The 22,176-nt window shown below is 34.6% G+C and overlaps 2 protein-coding genes across 5 annotated transcripts; one reads left to right on the top strand and one right to left on the bottom strand.

Annotated features, from left to right (window-relative positions):
• Positions 1-683: 683 nt before the first annotated feature.
• Positions 684-9,656, top strand: LOC132308556 (chitin elicitor receptor kinase 1-like). Its single transcript, XM_059806673.1, has 12 exons — positions 684-1,368; positions 4,476-4,509; positions 4,602-4,606; positions 4,734-4,889; positions 5,535-5,737; positions 6,246-6,335; positions 6,934-7,027; positions 7,106-7,257; positions 7,344-7,435; positions 8,740-8,878; positions 8,975-9,073; positions 9,155-9,656. The coding sequence occupies exons 1-12, from the start codon at positions 732-734 to the stop codon at positions 9,317-9,319; spliced, it is 1,866 nt and encodes a 621-aa protein (XP_059662656.1). The 5' UTR covers positions 684-731; the 3' UTR covers positions 9,320-9,656.
• A 6,533-nt stretch (positions 9,657-16,189) lies between these two features.
• Positions 16,190-21,559, bottom strand: LOC132308530 (putative F-box/FBD/LRR-repeat protein At5g62970). Of its 4 annotated transcripts, none has more exons than XM_059806653.1 (7): positions 21,337-21,559; positions 21,151-21,249; positions 20,923-21,048; positions 19,561-20,499; positions 19,319-19,465; positions 16,709-16,735; positions 16,190-16,617 (listed from the first exon to the last, which is right to left on the bottom strand). In XM_059806653.1, exons 3-7 carry the CDS (start codon positions 20,986-20,988, stop codon positions 16,330-16,332), a joined length of 1,467 nt encoding a protein of 488 aa, XP_059662636.1. In that variant the 5' UTR covers positions 20,989-21,048; positions 21,151-21,249; positions 21,337-21,559; the 3' UTR covers positions 16,190-16,329. The 4 variants fall into 4 exon arrangements, with proteins under 4 accessions (XP_059662636.1, XP_059662643.1, XP_059662620.1 ...); XM_059806660.1 differs by having other exon boundaries at positions 21,343-21,559; XM_059806637.1 differs by having other exon boundaries at positions 21,148-21,249; positions 21,337-21,558.
• Between the last annotated feature and the right edge of the window lie 617 nt (positions 21,560-22,176).

Here is a 22,176-nt window from a genome sequence, read left to right as displayed (position 1 = left end):
CTATGATGAAGCTTTCTAGATTGGGTATGTTCAGCAAAACCTTTGCTAGAATGGGTAAAGTAAGAAGTATATAGACCAGAGAGGGAAGAAAGAAAAAGATGAGTTAGTTAGTACTATCCCCTCCGTCCCAAATTAAGTCTCGACATCAGGAAATGTGAGTCACAGTTTCCGATAATAACACTTAATTTGGGACAAAGAGAGTATATATTTATTTATCTTTGTTTTAGCCTATCTATGTTCTCTATTTTTTCCTTCCCTCCTTGCCTTCTCTTCATCAAATGAGAAAAGTTTCTTCCTTCCTATCTTCTCTTTAAACTCTATAGCCAATTAGCCTTGTGATTCCATAGGTTAAAGATGTGTATAGCTTGAAAGCATGACAAAAAAGAAAAGAAAAAAGAAAAAGTTGTCTTTGATGGTAGATATTTCAGGGTGACAGTTTTTGATCCATTGCAGGCCTTTCCCTTGGACCAGGTCATCCATTTTACTTGAACTTACAATTCAAGGAATCATTGACAAAGAATAAGGACAAAAGATACCAATCATAACCTCATAACACTACACCGTCTACAGTCTAGACAAGACTCTTAAAGAACAATAGTATATATATATATATATAACACCACCGTTATATATAAAATTCAAAAGACATGTTCAATTTTTCTTAAAGTCTCATTAGTGTCATATGGCATGATCATTGATCATTATTTCCAATTACTCTCTTCATTCCTGAAATGATCGTAGCATCAAAGACAGAGAGAGAACCCATTGTTCTATTGGGCTACTATGTTTTCTTCTTCCTATGTGTCATCAAATCAAAGGCCAAGTGTTCAACTGGTTGTGACCTTGCCATGGCTTCATACTACGTGTGGCAAGGATCAAACCTCACCTACATCGGCAACATCTTCGACCAGCAAATCTCCGAGATCCTCCGGTTCAACCCGAACGTCCCAAATCAAGATAGCATTCGGGCCGGTACTCGGGTCAACGTTCCATTCTCATGTGAGTGCTTGAATAGCGATTTCATGGGCCATACTTTCAAGTACATAACTCAGGTTGGTGATACATATGAGAAGGTTGCTATGGTGGCTTTTGCCAATCTGACTACTGAGGATTGGGTGCATCGGGTCAACGTGTATGATCCGACCCGGATACCCGATAACGTCGAGATCAACGTGACAGTGAATTGTTCGTGCGGTGACAAACACGTGTCCAAGGATTATGGGTTGTTCGCGACGTACCCGCTTTACCCTGGGGAGAATCTGTCGTCGGTGGCAGCGGATTCGGATGTTCCGGTGGAGTTGTTGCAGAGGTATAATCCAGGGTCGGATTTTAGTGCAGGGACCGGGTTGGTGTTTGTGCCAGCAAAAGGTTGGTAACTTTTCACTCTGCTTGACCCTCATTTTTCTAAAGTCAGTAGAAAAGGTAGATAGAGACTTTTGTTTAAAAACGTCTAAAACTTTAGTTTATTTTTCACCTTGTTTACATGTAGTTTAGCTGAAATTTTACCTACTTAATAAAAAGTTATTAAGCATTCTCTTGAATTTTTAAAGCTGAATTTGAAATCTAACAAATTTACATTGATGGTATGATAACAAAAAAATATTAGGACAGCAATGTTTGAAGGTGGCCCACAGTAGTCCCTTTCTAGCAATGGTCCATAGTATGGGACATGTACGTAGTTCTTGAGGTTACATCAATATTTTTGGTCTCATTCAGATTTACGCGTTAAAGTTATAGATGGCCCAGTCAACACTCAACATATTATTATTGTTGGCTAGAATAAATCTAGCAATAGGGTCTCTTTGTCACAATTTATTTTTAGTGTCAGTTGTTTCCATCATAAACCTTAAGAAATAGTATGTAGCAGCCAGCTACCCTTTTGGTAATATTGGGCAGGCATTGAAAATTAAGAAGGGCATAGAAGTACCTTAAGGTTATGTTCCGTGTGAAATTAAAGTTTTAAAATTATAATTATAAATCAAAAAACTGAATTAAAATTTTCTTCAATTTTAGTAATTCTAATTCAAGACTTTAATTCATGCAAACACAGTAAAATACGAGTATAATTTTAATAATTAATTTTACTGATCATTGAACTTATAATTCTGACTGTATGATTTTGACCTTTTAGTGAAAAGGTTGAGAATTCTAGATTTAGTAGGGGCATCATGTGAATAACACATATAACTTCTGTAAGAAGAAAATAAAAGAAAAGACAAATCCGTCTTAGCAGTGCTCTAAACTCCAAAGACTTAATCATAACTTTAATTGAACTTAAACAATAAATTTATAGATACTTGCCAATTATAGACTTGTAATCATGTGTGCTAAGAGTTAGGGATGTCCAAACAAACCGATTCAACTAATGAATCGAAAAATGATCAAATTGGACTGGTAAGTTTGGATCAATTTTTTTAAGGTTCAGTTTGATTTCGGTTTCAAAAATATGAAATCATTTATAAACGGGTCAATAAAGATTTAAGGTTCTACAAGACCAAATTGAACCGAATCGAATCATTTTATAAATTATATATATTTAGTATTATATAGTTAATAGAATAATAAAATTAACCACTCAACTATATAACATAGTATATGATAAAAAATATATATTATATATAATATATTTTTTATTTTATATATATTGGATTGAATTATAAAAAAACTTAAAACTGTTCCATTAGTTTTACAATTCGATTTGGTTTGGTTTCAATTTTTATGAAACCGTTAAAAATGATTTAGTTCCAAAATATTTTCAAATCGATTCAATCTTAATCATGTGCACCCCAACTTAGAGTCCAAATCAAACATAACTGAATAACCTAATGTAAATTGCATATGAATGCAAGGGGAATTGAATTTATCTAATAATAAATTATGAGATACTTAAACATGTCCCACACTACCAAATCCGTAATAATAATATACGTAGCACGGAGTATTAAATAAATAAAGTCTTAATCATGCTTTACAAAGAAATGTTTCTTTGGTTACCATCTGATTTGACACGGGCTTTGACATCGGCCATCTGAGCTAGGTTACATGGGTCCGGCCCAGTAACTCTAGGGTCCATCCAATTTGGCGGGTAAAAAAAAAAAAAAAAATTACGGAGTAGAAGACAAATGGCCGTTAATTGAATAGTCAAACAAAAGTAAAAAAATTTAAAAATTCCAAAGGCTGCATCAGACATTGACACAAAAAGTTGAATGCTTACCAGTCAACTGAATCAATCAAACCCCCAAATACGCGATTTTCTTCGTTCCACAGCAAAATCATCATCTGGGTTTCTTTTCTAGGGTTTCGGTGCTCTTCTGGTTTGAAGCTTCAAACATTTCTAGGGTTTGTAGAATCTTCACATGGCGGTGGAAAGAAAGAGCACATTCAAATTGGGTTTAGGTTTTTTGGTGTTAATCATCTTCTGGGTCGGAGCAGAATCCAGATGCAGTGATGATTGTGATGCGTTAGCTTCGTATTACGTGTGGGATGGAACGAACCTCTCATTCATAGCAGAAGTCCTTTCGTATCCTTTCGCTCAAATCCCTAGTTACAATCCTGATATAACCAATACAGACAGTATTCTAAGTGGTTCTAGAGTGAATGTTCCATTCTCTTGCGGTTGTATTGATGGGGAATTTATGGGTCATATGTTTGTCTACAATGTGAGGTCCCAGGATACCTACCAAAAGATAGCTGAGGAGTACTATTCGAACCTTACAAATGTTGAATGGTTGGAGAGATTCAATACTTACCCGGCTACTCTGATACCGGATACTTCGCAAGTGAATGTAACTGTGAATTGCTCGTGTGGGAATAGTTCTGTCTCGAAGGATTACGGGTTGTTCATAACATATCCTCTTCGTCCTGGTGAGAATTTGTCTACAATTGCTAGTCAATCTGGAGTTGCTGAGAATTTGTTGCAGGAATACAACCCCAATTCGAGTTTCAGCAGTGGGAGTGGAGTAGTTTTTATTCCTGGAAGAGGTGATTTGTTTCGGAGCCTTATTCCTATATAATCATGTTTAAATGCAGAAATTTGAGAAATTTGTTATATTTTTCCTTTTGTTTTTTCATTGAAGTGATTTGATAAACAAATTTTAGGTACAAAATAAGGTAATTTGAGTAGAAAAATAGGGTCTAGAGAATAACTTTTTAATAGGAGTATATTTCAAGAAAACAGATTTATGTTGGTACAAAGATATTTTTTTTTATAAAAAAATTGTGATGGAGGCATAATATATATCTTTTTGTGTTGATTTGATGTGCATTGGAAAGGGTAGTTGAAATTCACTTGACTGAACTGTAAACAAGAGATTTCTTGAAAATTAGAAACAATTCCGATTTTGACAATTAGAAATCTTTAGAGAAAAACTGGCATGGAAGATATAATGCATTGCATGTAGAAAAATAATTGTAGGAACTACTTGAAAATTGCCTTTTTAAGTATTGTCTTAATATTTTTTTTTTTCTTGATGCAGATCAAAGTCAAACATTTCCACCATTCAAGTCCAGGTAACTCATACCACCATGATGTACTATTAACTTCTTGAACTCTTTAATCAAATTTGTCTGCCATATTTAATTTTCTGCTTTCATTTTTGCAGTTCAAGTGGTGGGACCTTCTTTGCCCATTGGTTCATTGCTGTTTATTTCAATAATTCATTTTTGAGGTCAGGTATGAGATGTTAAGATTGTTCTTGATGTTGTCTAAAGCTTAGTGTGGTGACATTCTTAAGCAGCAATCTCGGGTGGAGTCATCGCTGGCATATCTGTTGCAGCAATTGCTGGGGCTCTGCTCTTGGCAGGCTGTTTCTATTTTGGATTTTACAGAAGGAAGAAGGTGAAGAAAGAATCATTTCTCCTCAGTGAACATGCTGTTGAGCTTAGGAATGGTAATCCTTACGGCAAATATCAACATTTTTGTTCTGGGATTTCTTCAGTTCAAGTCCCCATATATGCATTTGTTTGTTGGTTTTCTATGCAAGTTTGCACTTTGTTCTAGTCTTGATTTGGTTTGTTTGCCTCGCAACCTGCAAGACAGGGTTGGATGTGAGGAGGGTGTCAGACAGCTTGATATACATTGTTGGGAATATTCCTTGACAGTTTAACCTTTTGGGGCAATTGATAATCTAACACTACTTCCCCATTTATCAATTTTCTTTGCAGATTTTCAGATTCTAATGCACTAATTTTCTTTTTTCATTTTCCCCTTTTGTTCTGAAATTTCTTTTTTCTTTTGACTTTTGTCAAGTATTCAACTGAAATAATGGTATATTAAATGATTAATCTCTGGCTTCTTAGATTCTTGTGCTGTAATTGATTGAAAAAATTTAGATGGGTGAAGTCGTGTTATTTCACAAATTTCTATTAGTAAACCTCGTAGTGTTCTGAGATATTGGTTGAGTGAGACATTCTTTTTGGCTAAAATATGTGGCCTGCTGAGTTGTTTGCCAAGTAATGTGGATGTTTAGCAGAAATCTTTCTGCATGAGATTTGTATGTATATAGTAAATAATTGTTTCTTTCTTATCGGTTCAGGTCCTGGAATTACCTTGGAGAAAACTTCAGAATCAGGTCCTCTTGTTGCTGGTGCTTCGCCAGTGCTTACAGGTATCACTGTGGATAAATCTGTGGAGTTCTCATATGAAGAGCTTGCCAAGGCTACTGATGACTTTAGCTTGGCTAATAAGATTGGTCAAGGTGGTTTTGGGGCTGTTTACTATGCAGAGTTAAGAGGCGAGGTTCGTATCTGTGCTATTCATGCTAGCAGTTATACTGGATAAAAGAAAGAAAAACTGGCAGTATGATGCAACTCATTCACTTTAAAACTTATGGCCATTTATTAGATGGATATCCAATATTTCAAATTATCCATCTAGCTTATAGAAAATAAATATAATTAATTGTAAATTGTCCCACTACAAACTAGAAAAGGACGCAAACCTGGCATATGTCATGGGTTGATGCATCTGTGGCAAACATGAAATATATAATTTCAGGTTGTTCTTTTTCCCCCTGAATTGTGAATACTTCATTGCATGTTGATCTTCCTGGCAACTCAATCTATTTGGCATTGGATGTCGATGAATCCTTCACTCTTAGATTATTTTTTTGATGTTTCATTCTCTCCCTTTGATCTATATCTTGCAACATTCTCGAATTAATTATAAATGATTTAAACCTTTGAAGTGTTTTAGTTTTTCTCTCCACGATTGAACAGCTGACTCCTTCCTCTCGCTATTGTTTCAGAAAGCTGCAATTAAGAAGATGGATATGCAAGCATCAAAAGAATTCCTTGCTGAACTGAAGGTTTTAACACATGTTCATCACCTGAACCTGGTATTGTTCTTTTCCCTGATGCTTTTGAGAATGCTAGAGTATTAATTGCTTTTACTGATTTTTATGCTGCAAATAACATTTGCATCGCTTCAAGTCTTCAACTTTTAATGTTAATTGCATCACAAATTTCTGCAGCTTTCTGACAAGCCTAAATTTCTGTTTGACCTGTTTTTTGTGTCGATAATATATATTCAAAGTTACATTGCTCTCTATCAGCTTAAGCTTTTTGATTTACTGGCTGCTAATAGTTTGAACATGGAAAAGGTGGATCAATTAGCTTGATTGATTAATATCTTGAATTATGTGATAGGTGAGGCTAGGTGCCTGACTTTGCTGGGTGACTTGAATATCTGTGGTTGAGAAGGGGCATATTCCTTTTTCTATTGAATCATAGGCATCTTCCTTTTCAATATAACAATGTTCTTTGGACTTTTGGACGTTGCTAGTGTTATAATTTAATGTTTAGGATGCATCATTTAATATCTTTGTAGTTGTATAATTGTAGTTCAATCATTGAGTTGTTTTTCCCTGGAAGATCCTTATAAAGTTTCCGCTAATTTATGTGGTTCTAATGCTTTATTATTAAATCCAAATACAGGTACGTTTAATAGGTTACTGTGTTGAGGGTTCCTTATTTTTAGTCTATGAATTCATTGAGAACGGCAACTTAGGTCAACATCTTCGTGGTTCAGGTGAGCATATCATTGGCAAAGCAAAAAAATTTCTCTTGGTATTATGTCTTAAGTTTGTATTATCCATGTTGCTTTCAGGGAGGGAACCGATGCTATGGCCTACTAGGGTGCAAATTGCCCTTGATTCTGCTCGAGGACTTGAATATATCCATGAGCATACCGTTCCTGTTTATATCCACCGTGATATTAAGTCCGCAAATATTTTGATAGACACAAACTTCCGCGCAAAGGTTGTGAAACTGCCTGTGCTAGTGTGGTAGATTATGAGTCCCTTTTCATTTTTATATTGATTTGAATTCATATATTTATTGTACAGGTTGCAGACTTTGGACTGACGAAACTGACTGAAGTCGGGAGTGCTTCATTGCACACACGCCTTGTGGGTACTTTTGGATACATGCCTCCAGAGTAAGACATGTTTGCCTTCGTTTTTTTTCTACCTCATTTAATCCGTTAAATTGTTATTTGAATTGTGATTGCAATGCCTAATACCTACGATTCATATTTAACTCTGTTAGGAGAAAGAACTATAGTACCTTTCACGTTTGCATGGAGCTTTATTTGCTGTAGCTCTCATTGTTTTTAAAATTGATTTTGGCTAGTTAAGTGTTTGTGATTTGAGGAAAACCTCACCATTCAAGGAAAGTGTAAGAAGGAAATGAAAAACAAAAGAATAAAACTAAAATTTTTCATAGATGTTCAATCCTTGGTTCATCAAAATTACGTGTTAAAGATCACCTATTAATGACTGGAATTTAGGATAAACACATCTTGAGTTCCTTTTGATAATTGTGAATGGAACCCGATATATGCTCCTCTTTTTTTAGGGCCTATAGTTCGCAGTCAATCTTCCGGGGTGGTTATAAATCAGATTAGCTATCATAGTCTCAGTGATTGCAGATATTATATTGTGTAGCAGCTATAATAAAATTTAATTGAGGTAAGAAGAAACTAGAGAATCAGATGAAAGTGCTAATGAACTAAGCAGGGTGAGTTTGAGTGATTTGCCAGTAAAAGATTCAGCAAATACTTAGGACTGAAGGCAATGATAATGCTTAGTGGTTATATAACAGTGTTTCAGAACATTGTGGTAGGACATTTTTTTACCCTACACTTGTTATCGTGTTAAATTTTGTTTTGCAATATAACATTTGTATGATTATAGAAAAGAAAGAAAGTTAAGCTAACAATAAAATGCCATTTTCTTTTCAATATAAGAAGAAGCATAAATGATAATCAGAGCTCGTGAAAGCAATCCGTTTCAGTTTGTAGTGTTGGGGGAAAATTCAGCTATAAATAGCTGAGTGGTATTTCCTTACCTTTCCGAAGTAGAAGGTTGAGACTTCAGGCAAAGTGGGTGTGGGTGTGGGTGTGGGTGTGGGTGTGGGTGTGAATTCGGAAAAGAGGGGAGGGGGAGAGAAGTTTTATATATATGTGATTGCCTTTCTATATTGTGTGTTGTTCATTCAAATGTGAAATATTCTTTTACAAAGGCAAAAAATTCTCTGATAGTTTTTTTCTTTTTTTAAAAAAAAAAAATAAAAAAAAATAAAAAAGAATTTTTACAGGTTGTCCTAAATTTTTTTTTCTATGTATAGTTCCATTATTTGTTCTCTCTCATTTCTGGCATTTGTAAGATTTTAGTTACAAACAAGATAAATGACTCCAAGGCCAAATGAACATGATTCAATTTAGGGTGGTCCTGGGTGCAGGTATGCTCAGTATGGTGATGTTTCTCCCAAGGTTGACGTTTATGCGTTTGGAGTTGTCCTTTATGAACTAATATCTGCTAAGGAAGCCATTGTCAAGACGAATGAAACCATTACCGAATCAAAGGGACTCGTTGCTTTGGTTTGCTCTTATGCCTTCCCTCAACTCACCAATTAATTGGTGACTCCTAATACTTAAAGACACTAAATTTAACTGCACATTATTGATGTTATGCAGTTTGACGAAGTTCTTAGTCAGCCTGATCCTAGAGAAGATCTAAGCAAATTAGTTGACCCCAGGCTTGGTGATAGTTATCCCATTGACTCAGTCCAAAAGGTGAAAACAGATCCCAGTGAATGTAAGTTTTATACAAGTGATCTTAATTCTAATAAACTAAACAGCGTGTTTTGGCTGCAGATGGCTCAGCTAGCCAAAGCTTGCACACACGAAAATCCTCAACTGAGGCCAAGTATGAGATCAATTGTGGTTGCACTAATGACGCTTTCATCCACCACCGAGGATTGGGATGTTGGCTCTTTCTATGAAAACCAGGGTTTAGTCAACCTAATGTCGGGAAGGTAGAGTGTGGTTCGTCGTGAAAACCAGGGTTTAGTGATGCCTTGACAAACGATACTTGTGTAAAAAGGCTTCACTGACCTCCTTCAAATGTCATTTGTAAATGTCTGCAATTGATCTTTTCAGCGGCAACTTGCAGAAGGGTTTTATGGATTCTTTTTTATTTGTTTTATTTCAATTTTTTGTAAAGTAATATTCTTAAAAGTAAAAAAATAAAATAAAAAATTACGGGTGGTGAGGATAGAAGAAGAAAATAGCAGAAGATGCTGATTAGTTTGTGCGTCATTTGAAGGTGTGTACTTGTGCTGTTGTTCATAATAAGAGGCCAACAATTTGTTCTTAATCAGTTTCTTTGTAAATCAAATCGGGATTTTAACAACCATAATGCGTGCATGTATCAAAATTTGTCAAATTCTCACATCTAAGGGCACGGAGACATATGGCTAAATATGCACCCTTAATATTCTTTTATTTTATTTGATTCTATAACACAAGATGTTCAGCACTCTAGTTACAACAAGAGAACTTCTGTTACATTTTTATGTGTACCCTATACCCCCACTCCATACCTTGTGTCCAATATTGGTATTTTCCTCACGGACAATACTTGCATCCAAATGAAGTTGTCCAACTGGGTACCTGGCCCAAATTTTGAGTAAATTTTTTTTTTCATTTTTTTTTTTTTAAATTGACTAATTAAATAACTTAATTGTTGTATGAATGATTGGAGCTTTTTTTTTTTTTCTTCTTCTTTTTTCTATTATTCAGAGGGAAAAAAATGTTACGCTATTAAATTTTTTTTAATTAAAATTACATTTCGTGGAGTGTTTGAAAAAATTGCTACCCTATTAAATGTATTTTTAAATTAACATTTTCTATTGTTCAGTGTGAAAAAAAAAAAAAAAAAAAAAAAAAAAAAAAAAAAAAAAAAAAACCCTACCCTCAGCTTAAAAAAGAATTAAAAAGAAAAAGAAAAAAGCTGCCAGCTAGACCACACATACATATGCATATGCATGAGTTACTAATACAATTGCATTTGAGAATATATGTCGAACATTTTTTTAATATGTCCAGCATTTTAGAAGTAAGTATATAGGTTTTTTTTAACGTCAATATATATATTATAGTTGAATTTTTCTTTTGTCCAATTATAATATTCTGGTGCCATGTTGGATTTGTTCTAGTATTGAAAATCCTTGGTTGAATAGTAGAGTTCAAATTGCTGATTTGGAATGTTTGGGATTATAATACAATCCCGAATTGGAAACGAGACTCCCAATACCAATGCCAAAGTGCTGCCAAACATGCCTCGAGGGTTTTATAATCCAATACTATTTTACACTTTCCAAAGCCAGTCATAGAAGCTTAGCTTTACTTTCAATCGTAATCCCGCAAATAACATGACACGAATAAGTAAAAAATCACTAGAAATTGAACTAAAGAATCACTAATTTAACTATCGTAGGTAATCTCATTTTTAACTAAAGCTCTTTACCAGTTTCCATTCTCTTGACATCCCTTGATGTTTGACAATGTATAACACAGGACGGGGATCAATTATTATCTTCTCCAATGATGGAGCAACCTCGAGTATGTGCATAACAAACAAGATCAATTTCCCTGCTACTTCCAACAAACCCAATTAATTCCACCACATTAAGGCATTGATGATGACATTTAGTCGCCTCTTTTTCAGCAGCTATTTGACCATCCCTTATTACCTACCAGCACCACAAGATAAGGCATTATTTGCAGACAAGGTTAAGAATATAACAAACTCATAGACTACTACAGATTTGTAATTTAAGTACTTTTTCACCGTTCTCTGCCAGAATCATCTGCCATAGAAAAAGATAGTCAGACAAAAACTTGTTTACACAAGAAGTTTAGATAAAATAAATAAGAACCTACACAATGAATTAGAAGTTAAGAACTACGGTTGCTTAACACGAGAAGATTGGTTCTGCACTGAATGTGAAAGAAAACAGTTGTATCCGAGAAAATGAATAAAAACAACCTACACAATGAATAAGATATTTTCTTTTTTATCCAGATAATTTTCCAAAAGATTTAAAAGAAAATCAACAAATGGCATTGTCTTAACATTCCCATGGTAATTCAACTGCTCATCTGTTTCCCCGCAATGACGCGAGTTCGAGTCCCTAAATCAGCCTATCTAGAAGTAGGAGCAAGCTGCCTACCATCCACCTCTTTCAGACCCTGCTAAATGTAGGAGCCTTGTGTACATGGTACGATTATTATTATTATTATTATTTTCCAATGATGTTTCAAGAAACTATCGTCACCAAAAGCAATGTCACAATGTAACTCAGTTACATATTTGTCATCAATATTGGATATAACATCAGGAATCATCCATATAAGAAATCCATCAAGAAACACCACCACAATTTGGTTATTTTCAGTATGCCTCCCCTATTGCTTTAACTGGCATTGGAAGCTACAAACTTACTAAACTATGCCAAAAGCCTGATTCTTGTCCAATCTCACATTCTAATTCAATCTCTATTCAATGTCAATTATGGAAACAGAATTCTCTTCATGCTAAGGGGAGGATCCAAGTGAACGATTCTCCGTACAAAATTACTTCCAGCACTACAAGGAGATCGAACATGCTTAGCACTATCAAAAAATTCAAACGACCTGCGTTAAATTCTCAGGGAAAAACCGCAAAGTGCATCATGCATGAAGGTTTTTAGGATAGCACAAAGAGAATATCTTGATGTCCTCAGGTTAACACCTTTTTTCCCGGTCAAGTAAAAGCAATCAAAAGGGGAGAGCACCCAAGAGAAACATGTACAAAACAATAACCTTCAAGCCAATAAAAATCGCATATACCCTCAAACTATCCACAGAGGCTATAAAATCCTCTACAATCCCTCCCATTGTCCCAACAAAAGAGAACAAAAAAAGGACAATTTTACTACCAAATAGAAGATTCCATCCCTTTTTCCTCCACACCACAAGCCCCACCAAATACAAAGTGGAATCATTCTCCATGCATCCCAGGCAAGCGACACGACTATATATTCCAAGCTTCTAGCAAGCTCAATGTGGAACCTAGCAAGACCCAGCGAACCAAAAAGTGAAACAAACATGTCAGCCACTGCAAAATGTATGAGAAAATGATCAATCAACACCTCATCCCTCTTGCACATGCAGCACCAATTTACCAAGATTTGATGCTTCTTTCTTTTCAATTGTCAAGATCCTTGCCAAAGTAATTGTAGATTTGCAGTTGAGATTGTTTATAAAATTAAATTTAAAAAAATAATAATAATCCTTACTATGCTATGCCACAAGTCCGACTCTTTTCAAATCTGACTTTCCAACACCTTAAATTGATGGCTAAACAATAGACTTTTTCATTCTACAACCATTGCAACGTTGCAAGCAAGAAGATAAAACAATGTTTATTTACATAATTCTACACTTAAATTACAAAAAGAGAAAAGATCTATTGCATAAGCACTGTAGGTGCAGAAAAATTCTACAAAACCTCACTTCAGTACTCCAAATGGAAAGATTCAACCCAGAAGGAAAAACACAGAAAATTCCAGAAAGAGAAAAGATTTCTTTCCATTCAGAGCTGCCTCTTTTGGGCTGTGTATTCTTTTTATACATCCATAACCCCAATGGGATTCCCTTTTCTTGGGGTAAAAGTTGTTTCTTATTTGGCTGTCATTACGAATTTCCAGGTTGGGCTGACAAGTTGGTCACATTTCATTGGACTGATTGTCTGACGGGTCGTTCAACCCGTCTCTTTGATTTTGATCTGTATTTGGATTGGGTCCATGAATTTGCCAAGTGTCATACCATGATTGGGGATTCTGTTGTATGGGTGTCCGGCCTTAATTGGAGGAGTTTTTTTCCCTTCACAAGCACAAACCCACAAACTTCTCAAAATTAAGTGTGCGCATGGAAAGACATTTTTTTAGGAATGCATTACTTTCAATTATTATCTTCTTCATCTTCAACTTGTTCTTTAAATTTAATTTGGGTCAATTTTTTTTAGTAAGAAATCAAGTTCAATATGTTTGCTCTTTTAAGTTGTAGATGGGTATTTACTTGCAGAGGCGATAATGGTAGGGTGATGTGTATATGTATATATAGATAAAGGAGAGTTTGTGGAGATCAGACAGCGAGACACGTCGCGAAGAGAGAAGAAGGTGAAGGCGTCACCGTCGGGGATCCGTTGTCACCATCGTTGCCGTCGTCGTCGTCGTCGGGGATCCGTTGTCACCATCGTTGCCGTCGTCGTCGTCGCCGTCGCCGTCGCCATCGTTGTTGTTGGAAGGTCACCGAACCTATTTGTATATATATATATATATATATATTGTATGCACACGTATATTTTAGAGAGAGAAACTATTGGGGGGCAATGTTGTCTTTTTTAATTTGTGGATATTTTAGTTTAAAATGAATTTTAAAAATAAGGGTAGATTTGTCTTTTCGCACGTTTTTAACGGTGTTATTGACAAAAAAAAGTAAAATTGGACGTAAGTGATAGTAATTTTCGAAAGTTGTTTCAGAGTAATATTTGGCCAAACCTGAGGGAGTGTCAGTGAAATTAACCCTAAAATTTTATACTCTTCAAATGAATTTTTTTTTTTTTTTTTTTAAAACACAGGAAGTATTTTTATATTATTATTATATTCAGGCTATGTTTGGTACGGTGGGTTTGAAGGGAGAAGATAACATTAGTTATAAGGGAAAGTGAAGGGAAGGATAATTTTAATCTCCTATCGTGTTTAGTTGATTAATTAATAAAAAATAAAGGGAATGATAATAATCGTGTTTGGAAAAAGAAAGAAAAGAAAAGGAAGGAGAATTATTTTAATAAATTTAATAGATAAATTTATATATATATATATATATATATATATATATATATATATATATATATATATATTTGTCTCCTATATAAAGGCCCGTGGATCGGCCACCAGAAAAGGAAAAAAAAATTTAGGGCAAATCATTTCAGCCACCATCTCTATTCTCATTCTCAACTTTGAACTTACCACCCCCCCCTCCCTCTCTGCAACTGCAAACTACTAGAAGAATTAGAAGTTTAGAACCCATATATTTCAGTTTATATATTTGTCTGCAAGAATCAAAAGTTCAAAACCCATATCGGCATCATTTCAGATTGTTCAAAAAATCAAAACCCATATTGATCTATCAGTTTCCATCGCCCGCTGTTCCAATTCGGGTTCGCCGTTCGCAAGCTTCAGCCGCTGGCCCTCTTTCTCTCAACTCTTAAGCTTGCCCCCCTCTCGCTCTGCAACTGCTAACTTGTACGTATGGGTTTTGTTTTATTTTTTCTAAATCAACTAATCAAGGTCTTGTTTTGCAAACTAAATTTACGTGTAATCAAGGACAAATTTGGCATCAGAAATCACACACCAAGCCTCTCCTTCCATTTCCTCCCATTTTTGGGAGGTTAAGAAATTTATTGTTTAAGTCTTATGTTAACCCTCCAAAATCTTCATTTTCCTTTCCTTTCCTTCCAGCCATTTGAGCCAAACATAAATTTTTAATCACCCTCCATCCCCTTTCCTTCCCTATCCTCCATTTTTCATTGCACGAAACTAACCTCAATGTAAGCTAATTTTGGTCAAATCTTATAGAAGACATAATTTTTAAAAATACTATTATAATTTGGGGTTAAAACATCTACCATCTTTTTCATGCAAAATACTCCTACTAAAATTAAACACTCTCCTTTCACTCTTTTATTTTATTTGATTCTATAACACAAGATGTTCAGCATTTCACTCTAGTTATCACAACAGAACTTTTACTATTTTTATATGTGTGTACCCCATACCCCCCACTCCATACCTTGTGTCCAATATAAAAATAATAAAGAGTCCTCTAGTATTTTGCTCACCAAAAAGAGTCCGCGTAACAGAGGGCCCCACTGAGTGATGATCCCAGATTGCTAAAACATTGTTTGCCACGTTGCAAAAGCTGACTGACATGTACACACACATATATATATGCATATATACTTATCTCACAATTAAATGTCTCATCCTTCAACTTGTAATTGCACATCAAGAACAATAACAATAGTTTCAGTATCTGATTCCCTTTTTTTTTCCCAAAAAATGTATTCAAATTGCCGATTTGAAATTTTTTTTTTTTAATATTGACTCCCAAATTTTAATTTACTTTTTTTGTTCATTTTTTTTAAATTAACTAATTAAATAACTTAATTGTTGTATGAATGATTGGAGCTTTTTTTTTTTTTTTCTTCTTCTTTTTTCTATTATTCAAAGGGAAAAAAATGTTACGCTATTAAATATTTTTTAAATTAAAATTACATTTTCTGGAGTGTTTGAAAAAAATGCTACCCTATTAAATGTATTTTTAAATTAACATTTTCTATTATTCAGTGTGAAAAAAAAAAAAAAAAAAAAATCAAACCCTCCAGAAAACATTTTCTATTATTCAGCGCGAAAAAAAAAAAAAAAATCAAAAAAAAAAAAAAACCTCAGCTTAAAAAAGAAATAAAAAGAAAAAGAAAAAAGCTGCCAGCGAGACCACACATACATATGCATATGTATGAGTTACTAATACAATTGCATTTGAGAATACACGTCCAACATCATTTTTTTTAATATGTCCAGCATTTTAGAAGTATGTATATAGGTTTTTTTTAATGTCAATATATATATTATAGTTGAATTTTTCTTTTGTCCAATTATGATATTCTGGTGCCATGTTGGATTTGTTTTAGTATTGAAAATCCTTGGTTGAATAGTAGAATTCAAATTGCTGATTTGGAATGTTTGGGATTGTAATGCAATCCCAAATTGGAATTGAGACTACAACCCAATACCAAAGTGCTGCCAAACATACCTTGAGGGTTTTATAATCCAATACTATTTTACACTTTCCAAAGCCAGTCATAGAAGCTTAGCTTTACTTTCAATCGTAATCCCGCAAATAACATGAGACGAATAAGTAAATAGTCACCATAAATTCAACTAAAGAATCACTAATTTAACTGTCGCAGGTAATCTCGTTTTTAACTGAAGCGCACGCTCTTTACCAGTTTCCATTCTCCTAACATCCCCTGGATGTCCGACGATGTATAACACTGGACGGGGATCAATTATTAATTTCTCCAATGATGGAGCAACCTCAAGTATGTGCATAACAAGATCAATTTCCCTGCTAGTTCCAACAAACCCAATTAATTCCACCACCTTAAGGCATTGATGATGACATTTTGTCGCCTCTTTTTCAGCAGCTATTTGACCATCCCTTATTACCTACCAGCAACACAAGAGAAGGCATTATTTTGCTGACAAGGTTAAGAATATAACAAACTCATAGACCACTATAGATTTGTAATTTCAGTACCTGTTCACCATTCTCTGCCAGAATCATCTGCCATAGAGGAAGATAGTCAGACAAAAACTTGTTTACACAAGAAGTTTAGATAAAATAAATAAGAAGAACCTACACAATGAATTAGAAGCTAATAAACTACGGTTGCTTAACACGAGAAGATTGGTTCTGCACTGAATGTGAAAGAAAACAGTTGTATCTGAGAAAATGAATAAGAACAACCTACACAATGAATAAGATATTTTCTTTTTTATCCCGATAATTTTCCAAAAGGTTTAAAAGAAAATCAACAAATGGCATTGTCTTAACATTCCCATGGTGATTCAACTGCTCATCCATTCCCCCGCAATAACGCGTGTTCGAGTCCCTAAATCAACCTATCTAGAAGTAGGAGCAAGGCTGCCTACCATCCACCTCTTTCAGACCCTGCTAAATGTAGGAGCCTTGTGTACATGGTACGATTATTATTATTATTATTATTTTCCAATGATGTTTCAAGAAACTATTGTCACCGAAAGCAATGTCACAATCAGAGCAACTCAGTTACATATTTGTCATCAATATTGGATATAACATCAGGAATCATCCATATAAGAAATCCATCAAGAAACACCACCACAATTTGGTTATTTTCAGTATGCCTGCAGCAATTGACCCCTATTGCTTTAACTGGCATTGGAAGCTACAAACACTAATAATAGTAGCTGAGGTTGTTTTTTTAAAAAAAAAACTTACTAAACTATGCCAAAAGCCTGACTCTTGTCCAATCTCACATTCTAATTCAATCTCTATTCAATGTCAATTATGGAAACAGAATTCTCTTCATGCTAAGGGGAGGATTCAAGTGAACAATTCTCCATACAAATTTACTTCCAGCAGTACAAGGAGATCGAACATGCTTAGGACAATCAAAAAATTCAAACGACCTGCGTTAATTCCTCAGGGAAAAACCACGAAGTGCATCATGCATGAGGTTTTTATGATAGCACAAAGAGAATATCTTGATGTCCTCAGGTTAACACCTTTTTTCCCGGTCAAGTAAAAGCACTCGAAAGGGGAGAGCACCCAAGAGAAACATGTACAAAACAATAACCTTCAAGCCAATAAAAACTGCATATACCCTCAAACTATCCACAGAGGCTATAAAATCCTCTACAATCCCTCCCATTGTCCCAACAAAAGAGAACAAAAAAAGGACAATTTTACTACCAAATAGAAGATTCCATCCCTTTTTCCTCCACACCACAAGCCCCACCAAATACAAAGTGGAATCATTCTCCATGCATCCAAAGCAAGCGACACGACTATAAACCTATTCCAAGCTTCGAGCAAGCTCAATGTGGAACCTAGCAAGACCCAGCTAACCAAAAAGTGAAACAAACATGTCCACGTATCCCTAGCCACTGCAAAATGTATGAGAAAATGATCAATCAACACCTCATCCCTCTTGCACATGCAGCACCAATTTACCAAGATTTGATGCTTCTTTCTTTTCAATTGTCAAGATCCTTGCCAAAGTAATTGTAGATTTGCAGTTGAGATTATTTATAAAATTAATTTTTAAAAATAAAAAATAATAAAAATCCTTACAATGCTATGCCAAAAGTCCGACTCTTATCAAATCTGACTTTCCAACACCTTACATTGATGGCTAAACAATAGACTTTTTCATTCTACAACCATTGCGACGTTGCAAGCAAGAAGATAAAACAATGTTTATTTACATAACTCTACACTTAAATTCCAGAAAGATAAAAGATCTATTGCATAAGCACTGTAGGTGCAGAAAAATTCTACAAAACCTCACTTCAGTACTCCAAATGGAAAGATTCAACCCAGAAGGAAAAACACAGAAAATTCCAGAAAGAGAAAAGATCTTCTTTCCATTCACAGCTGCCTCTTTTGGGCTGTGTATTCTTTTTATGCATCCATAACCCCAATGGGATTCCCTTTTCTTGGGGTACAAGTTGTTTCTTATTTGGCTCTCATGTCGGCTCATATTGGGTCATTACGAATTTCCAGGTTGGGCTGACAAGTTGGTCACATTTCATTGGACTGATTGTCTGACGGGTCGTTCAACCTGTCTCTTTGATTTTGATCCGTATTTGGATTGGGTCCATGAATTTGCCAAGTGTCATACCGTGATTGGGGATGCCGTTGTATGGGTGTCCGGCCTTAATTGGAGGAGATTTTTCCCTCCACAAGCACAAACCCACAAACTTCACAAAATTAAGTGTGCGCATGGAAAGACATTTTTTAGGAATGCATTACTTTCAATTGTTATCTTCTTCATCTTCAACTTGTTCTTTAAATTATATTTGGGTCAATTTTTTTTTAGTAAGAAATCAAGTTCAATATGTTTGCTCTTTTAAGTTGTAGATGGGTATTTACTTGCAGAGGCGATAATGGTAGGGTGATGGTCCGTTTCACCACCTCAGCCTCTTCACCAAAGATCTTATATCTCTCTCTGCTTTCACCTCTCACTCTCCTCTACTTATCTTTCTACATTAAAAGTCTATTTAAAATCATACACGTAATTTAGAATAAATAAATAAATCAATAATAATATTTCCATGATTCCATCAGCATACATACCTTAGATTACAAAGAAAGCACACTTACCCGAAGAGAAAACTTAGACAGCTTAGGAGATGCCTTAATCACAGAAGTGAGACTTAGAAGGCTGCAACCAATAAATCCTAGAATATATAATTCCACTTGCTTGAGATTCCCTAGCTCACGGAAATACTTGGGGAACTGAAGAAAGTCCTACCAAAAGGAAGCACAAGTTAATAATGATGTTTACAACAACAACAACAACAACAACAAAAAAAAAAAAAAAGACAATGATTGTGTATTCTAACCTCATCAAACGCTTGTAACTTGAGCTTTTCTATTTGAGGAATGTAGCTGGAATGCTTGCAAGATCCAAAAACAAAGGATGAACAGAATTCTCCACGGATAGATACCTCAGAGAGAAGAGGAACGTTTTTAAAAGCCACACTTATATCTCGACCAGAGTAGCTGAATGAAACAAGATTCATTGCAGAAATTTCCAGATTTTCCAAACTGTGGCAGTGAGATATCTCTAAGCTCTTCAATTTGAGTGATGGACCAGCAATTTTTATATTCACTAGATATGTTGTACCCACAATGCATAATTGCTCAAGAAACGGACAGTTGGATACGAAATTCTCAATCACCCCATCCATGATATTAACACCAAGCAGACGAAGGACCGCTAGGGAATAAAAGCCAGCTGCAGAACCAATAGTCCGTGGCACATGATGCCTATGTGAAGTGATAGATGAGAATTTGAAGTTCTCCATGTTTGGAAAATCGTATAATTGCATCCACGGTCCCGGTTGAATGCCAGCCAACAAATCCAATTCAAACCTTTGAACACCCTTTTCCATTGCAAACTTGATCCAATCATCGATATCACAAGGGTAGTGCCCACGGAATTCAAAAGAAATCCTCATTTCGTCTATATAGGAGCCAAGATGAAATTTCAAGACTTCATTCACACAACTTACATACTTAGTACGATTTTCTTCATCTTTAGATGCTAAAGCATCATAATCTATAGGTCCCGCTTGATACAAATAACTATCATAATATGCAGGAGCAAGTAATGTCTTTGAATCAAAGTTCAAACTAGCAGTTATATATCTCCATAAATATCTCCATCTGCGTGAGAGAATACTAGTACATGCAGCTTCTTTAAGCGTCAAAAGAGACAGGATAGCAATGAGGATTTCGTCCGGCAATCCACTGATTCCATCCTTCATATGCTCTTCTCTCTGAACATCCAAATAATAGTAACACAATAAGAAAAATAAACCATCATCAACAAAATTAATGGAAACCACTATTCTACTAAAAAAATTGAGGACCAGCACACATACATTGATTACTACTTTGTTAAAAATTTAATAAACACCACACTAATAATATCCAAAAGAACATCATAAGAGTTTCTGGTTGTTCGTGTAAGCAATGATTTTTTTTTTTTTTTTTGGTGGTATGTAAGACAAACGCCCATTGTTAGGACTCAAACCTCAATTTCCCATATGGGAGGAGGAGTCGATTCCAGTGGAGTTAAAAAGTTATAGTTGCGAATGACAAGATTTAATTTTTCGTGACAGAAAGAAAAAGAAAAAGAACAAAGATTTAATTTTTCCTGACAACGGTTAATTTCATCGAGCGTTTGGAGTAGAACTCACCTTTTGTTGCTTGTTAGAAGAGGTACATCGTACCATCTTCCTCTTTTTAATGATCCAGTTGTCCATACCGTTCCTTATTCGATATTCAACTGAAGATGATATATGTTACTACAAATACTGCAAAACCTACAACACAATCACAAAATTAAAAGGACAGAAATATAAAACCATGAAAATAAGAAAATATAAAACCATGAAAATAAGCGAAGAACAAACGAAGATTACAACTTATCCAGTCCCAATTCGGGGCCTTCACAATTTAGATAACAATATGCTTGCTTGCTTGCTTGCTACGATCATTCAGAGATCTCCCCTATTTGCTTTCGCCTACAAAAAGAATAAAATAAAAAATAAAAAATTGTAACACGGACATATATATATCGTTATTATATATCACTATATACATATACATACACGCACACAGATACTCAGAGATATATCCTGCTATGAAGTACGAATCGACACAATATCGCCTTCTCCTTCGCCAATCTGAAATTTCCGGCACGAGACTGGAGAGAGAGTGAAGGGGTTTAATAAATTGCAATCCTATCTCCTCGATAGTCCTTGTTAGGTCAGGATTTCTGTCACTTGGATACAAAGATACTTATTTTTCTTTTGTATTTGTAGAATTTAGGCCTATAAAATGTTTTTCGGAAAAAATAAAAAATAAAATAGAACATCTAGTCACTCTAGTGGACCTTTTTTAAATGAGTTTTTTTTTTATTATTTTCCAAAATTCAAATTGGTAGGAAAAAAGTATTTTTGATATATAATAAATTATATGACTCCCTCCATTAAAAAAAAAAGTGATTATTATTTTATTTTTTGAGTTATCTCAAAAAAAAATTATTTCACGTCTTTCTGTTTATAAAATTTTAAACTTAAATATTCAAAAAAAAAAATTAAAATTACTAATAAATTTTCAACGGACTAATATCTGCTTAAAATTTTATACTCTTCAAATGATTTTTTTTCTTTTTTTTTTTCCCGAAACATAGGAAGTATTTTTATATTATTATATTATTCAAGGACAGCTAGTTTTGGTCAAATCTTATAGGGCACACAATTTTTCAAAGTAATATAATTTTGGGTAAAATCACGTAACTTCCTCTACTGCCATTTTTGTGTAAAAGGATCCATTTATTAGGTTGAGAAATAACAAAATTAATTTTATGATTTAGTATTAAATTAAAATAGATAATTATAATTTTTAAATTACAAAAATACCATTATTAAGTGGGTTTTATTCCTCTC

This window comes from Cornus florida, unplaced genomic scaffold (genome assembly GCF_030987335.1).
Source record: "Cornus florida cultivar Cherokee Brave unplaced genomic scaffold, ASM3098733v1 CherokeeBrave_3.0.0_Hap2_Chr01, whole genome shotgun sequence".
Lineage (NCBI taxonomy): Eukaryota > Viridiplantae > Streptophyta > Magnoliopsida > Cornales > Cornaceae > Cornus > Cornus florida.
This window is presented reverse-complemented; position numbering and strand designations above follow the sequence as displayed.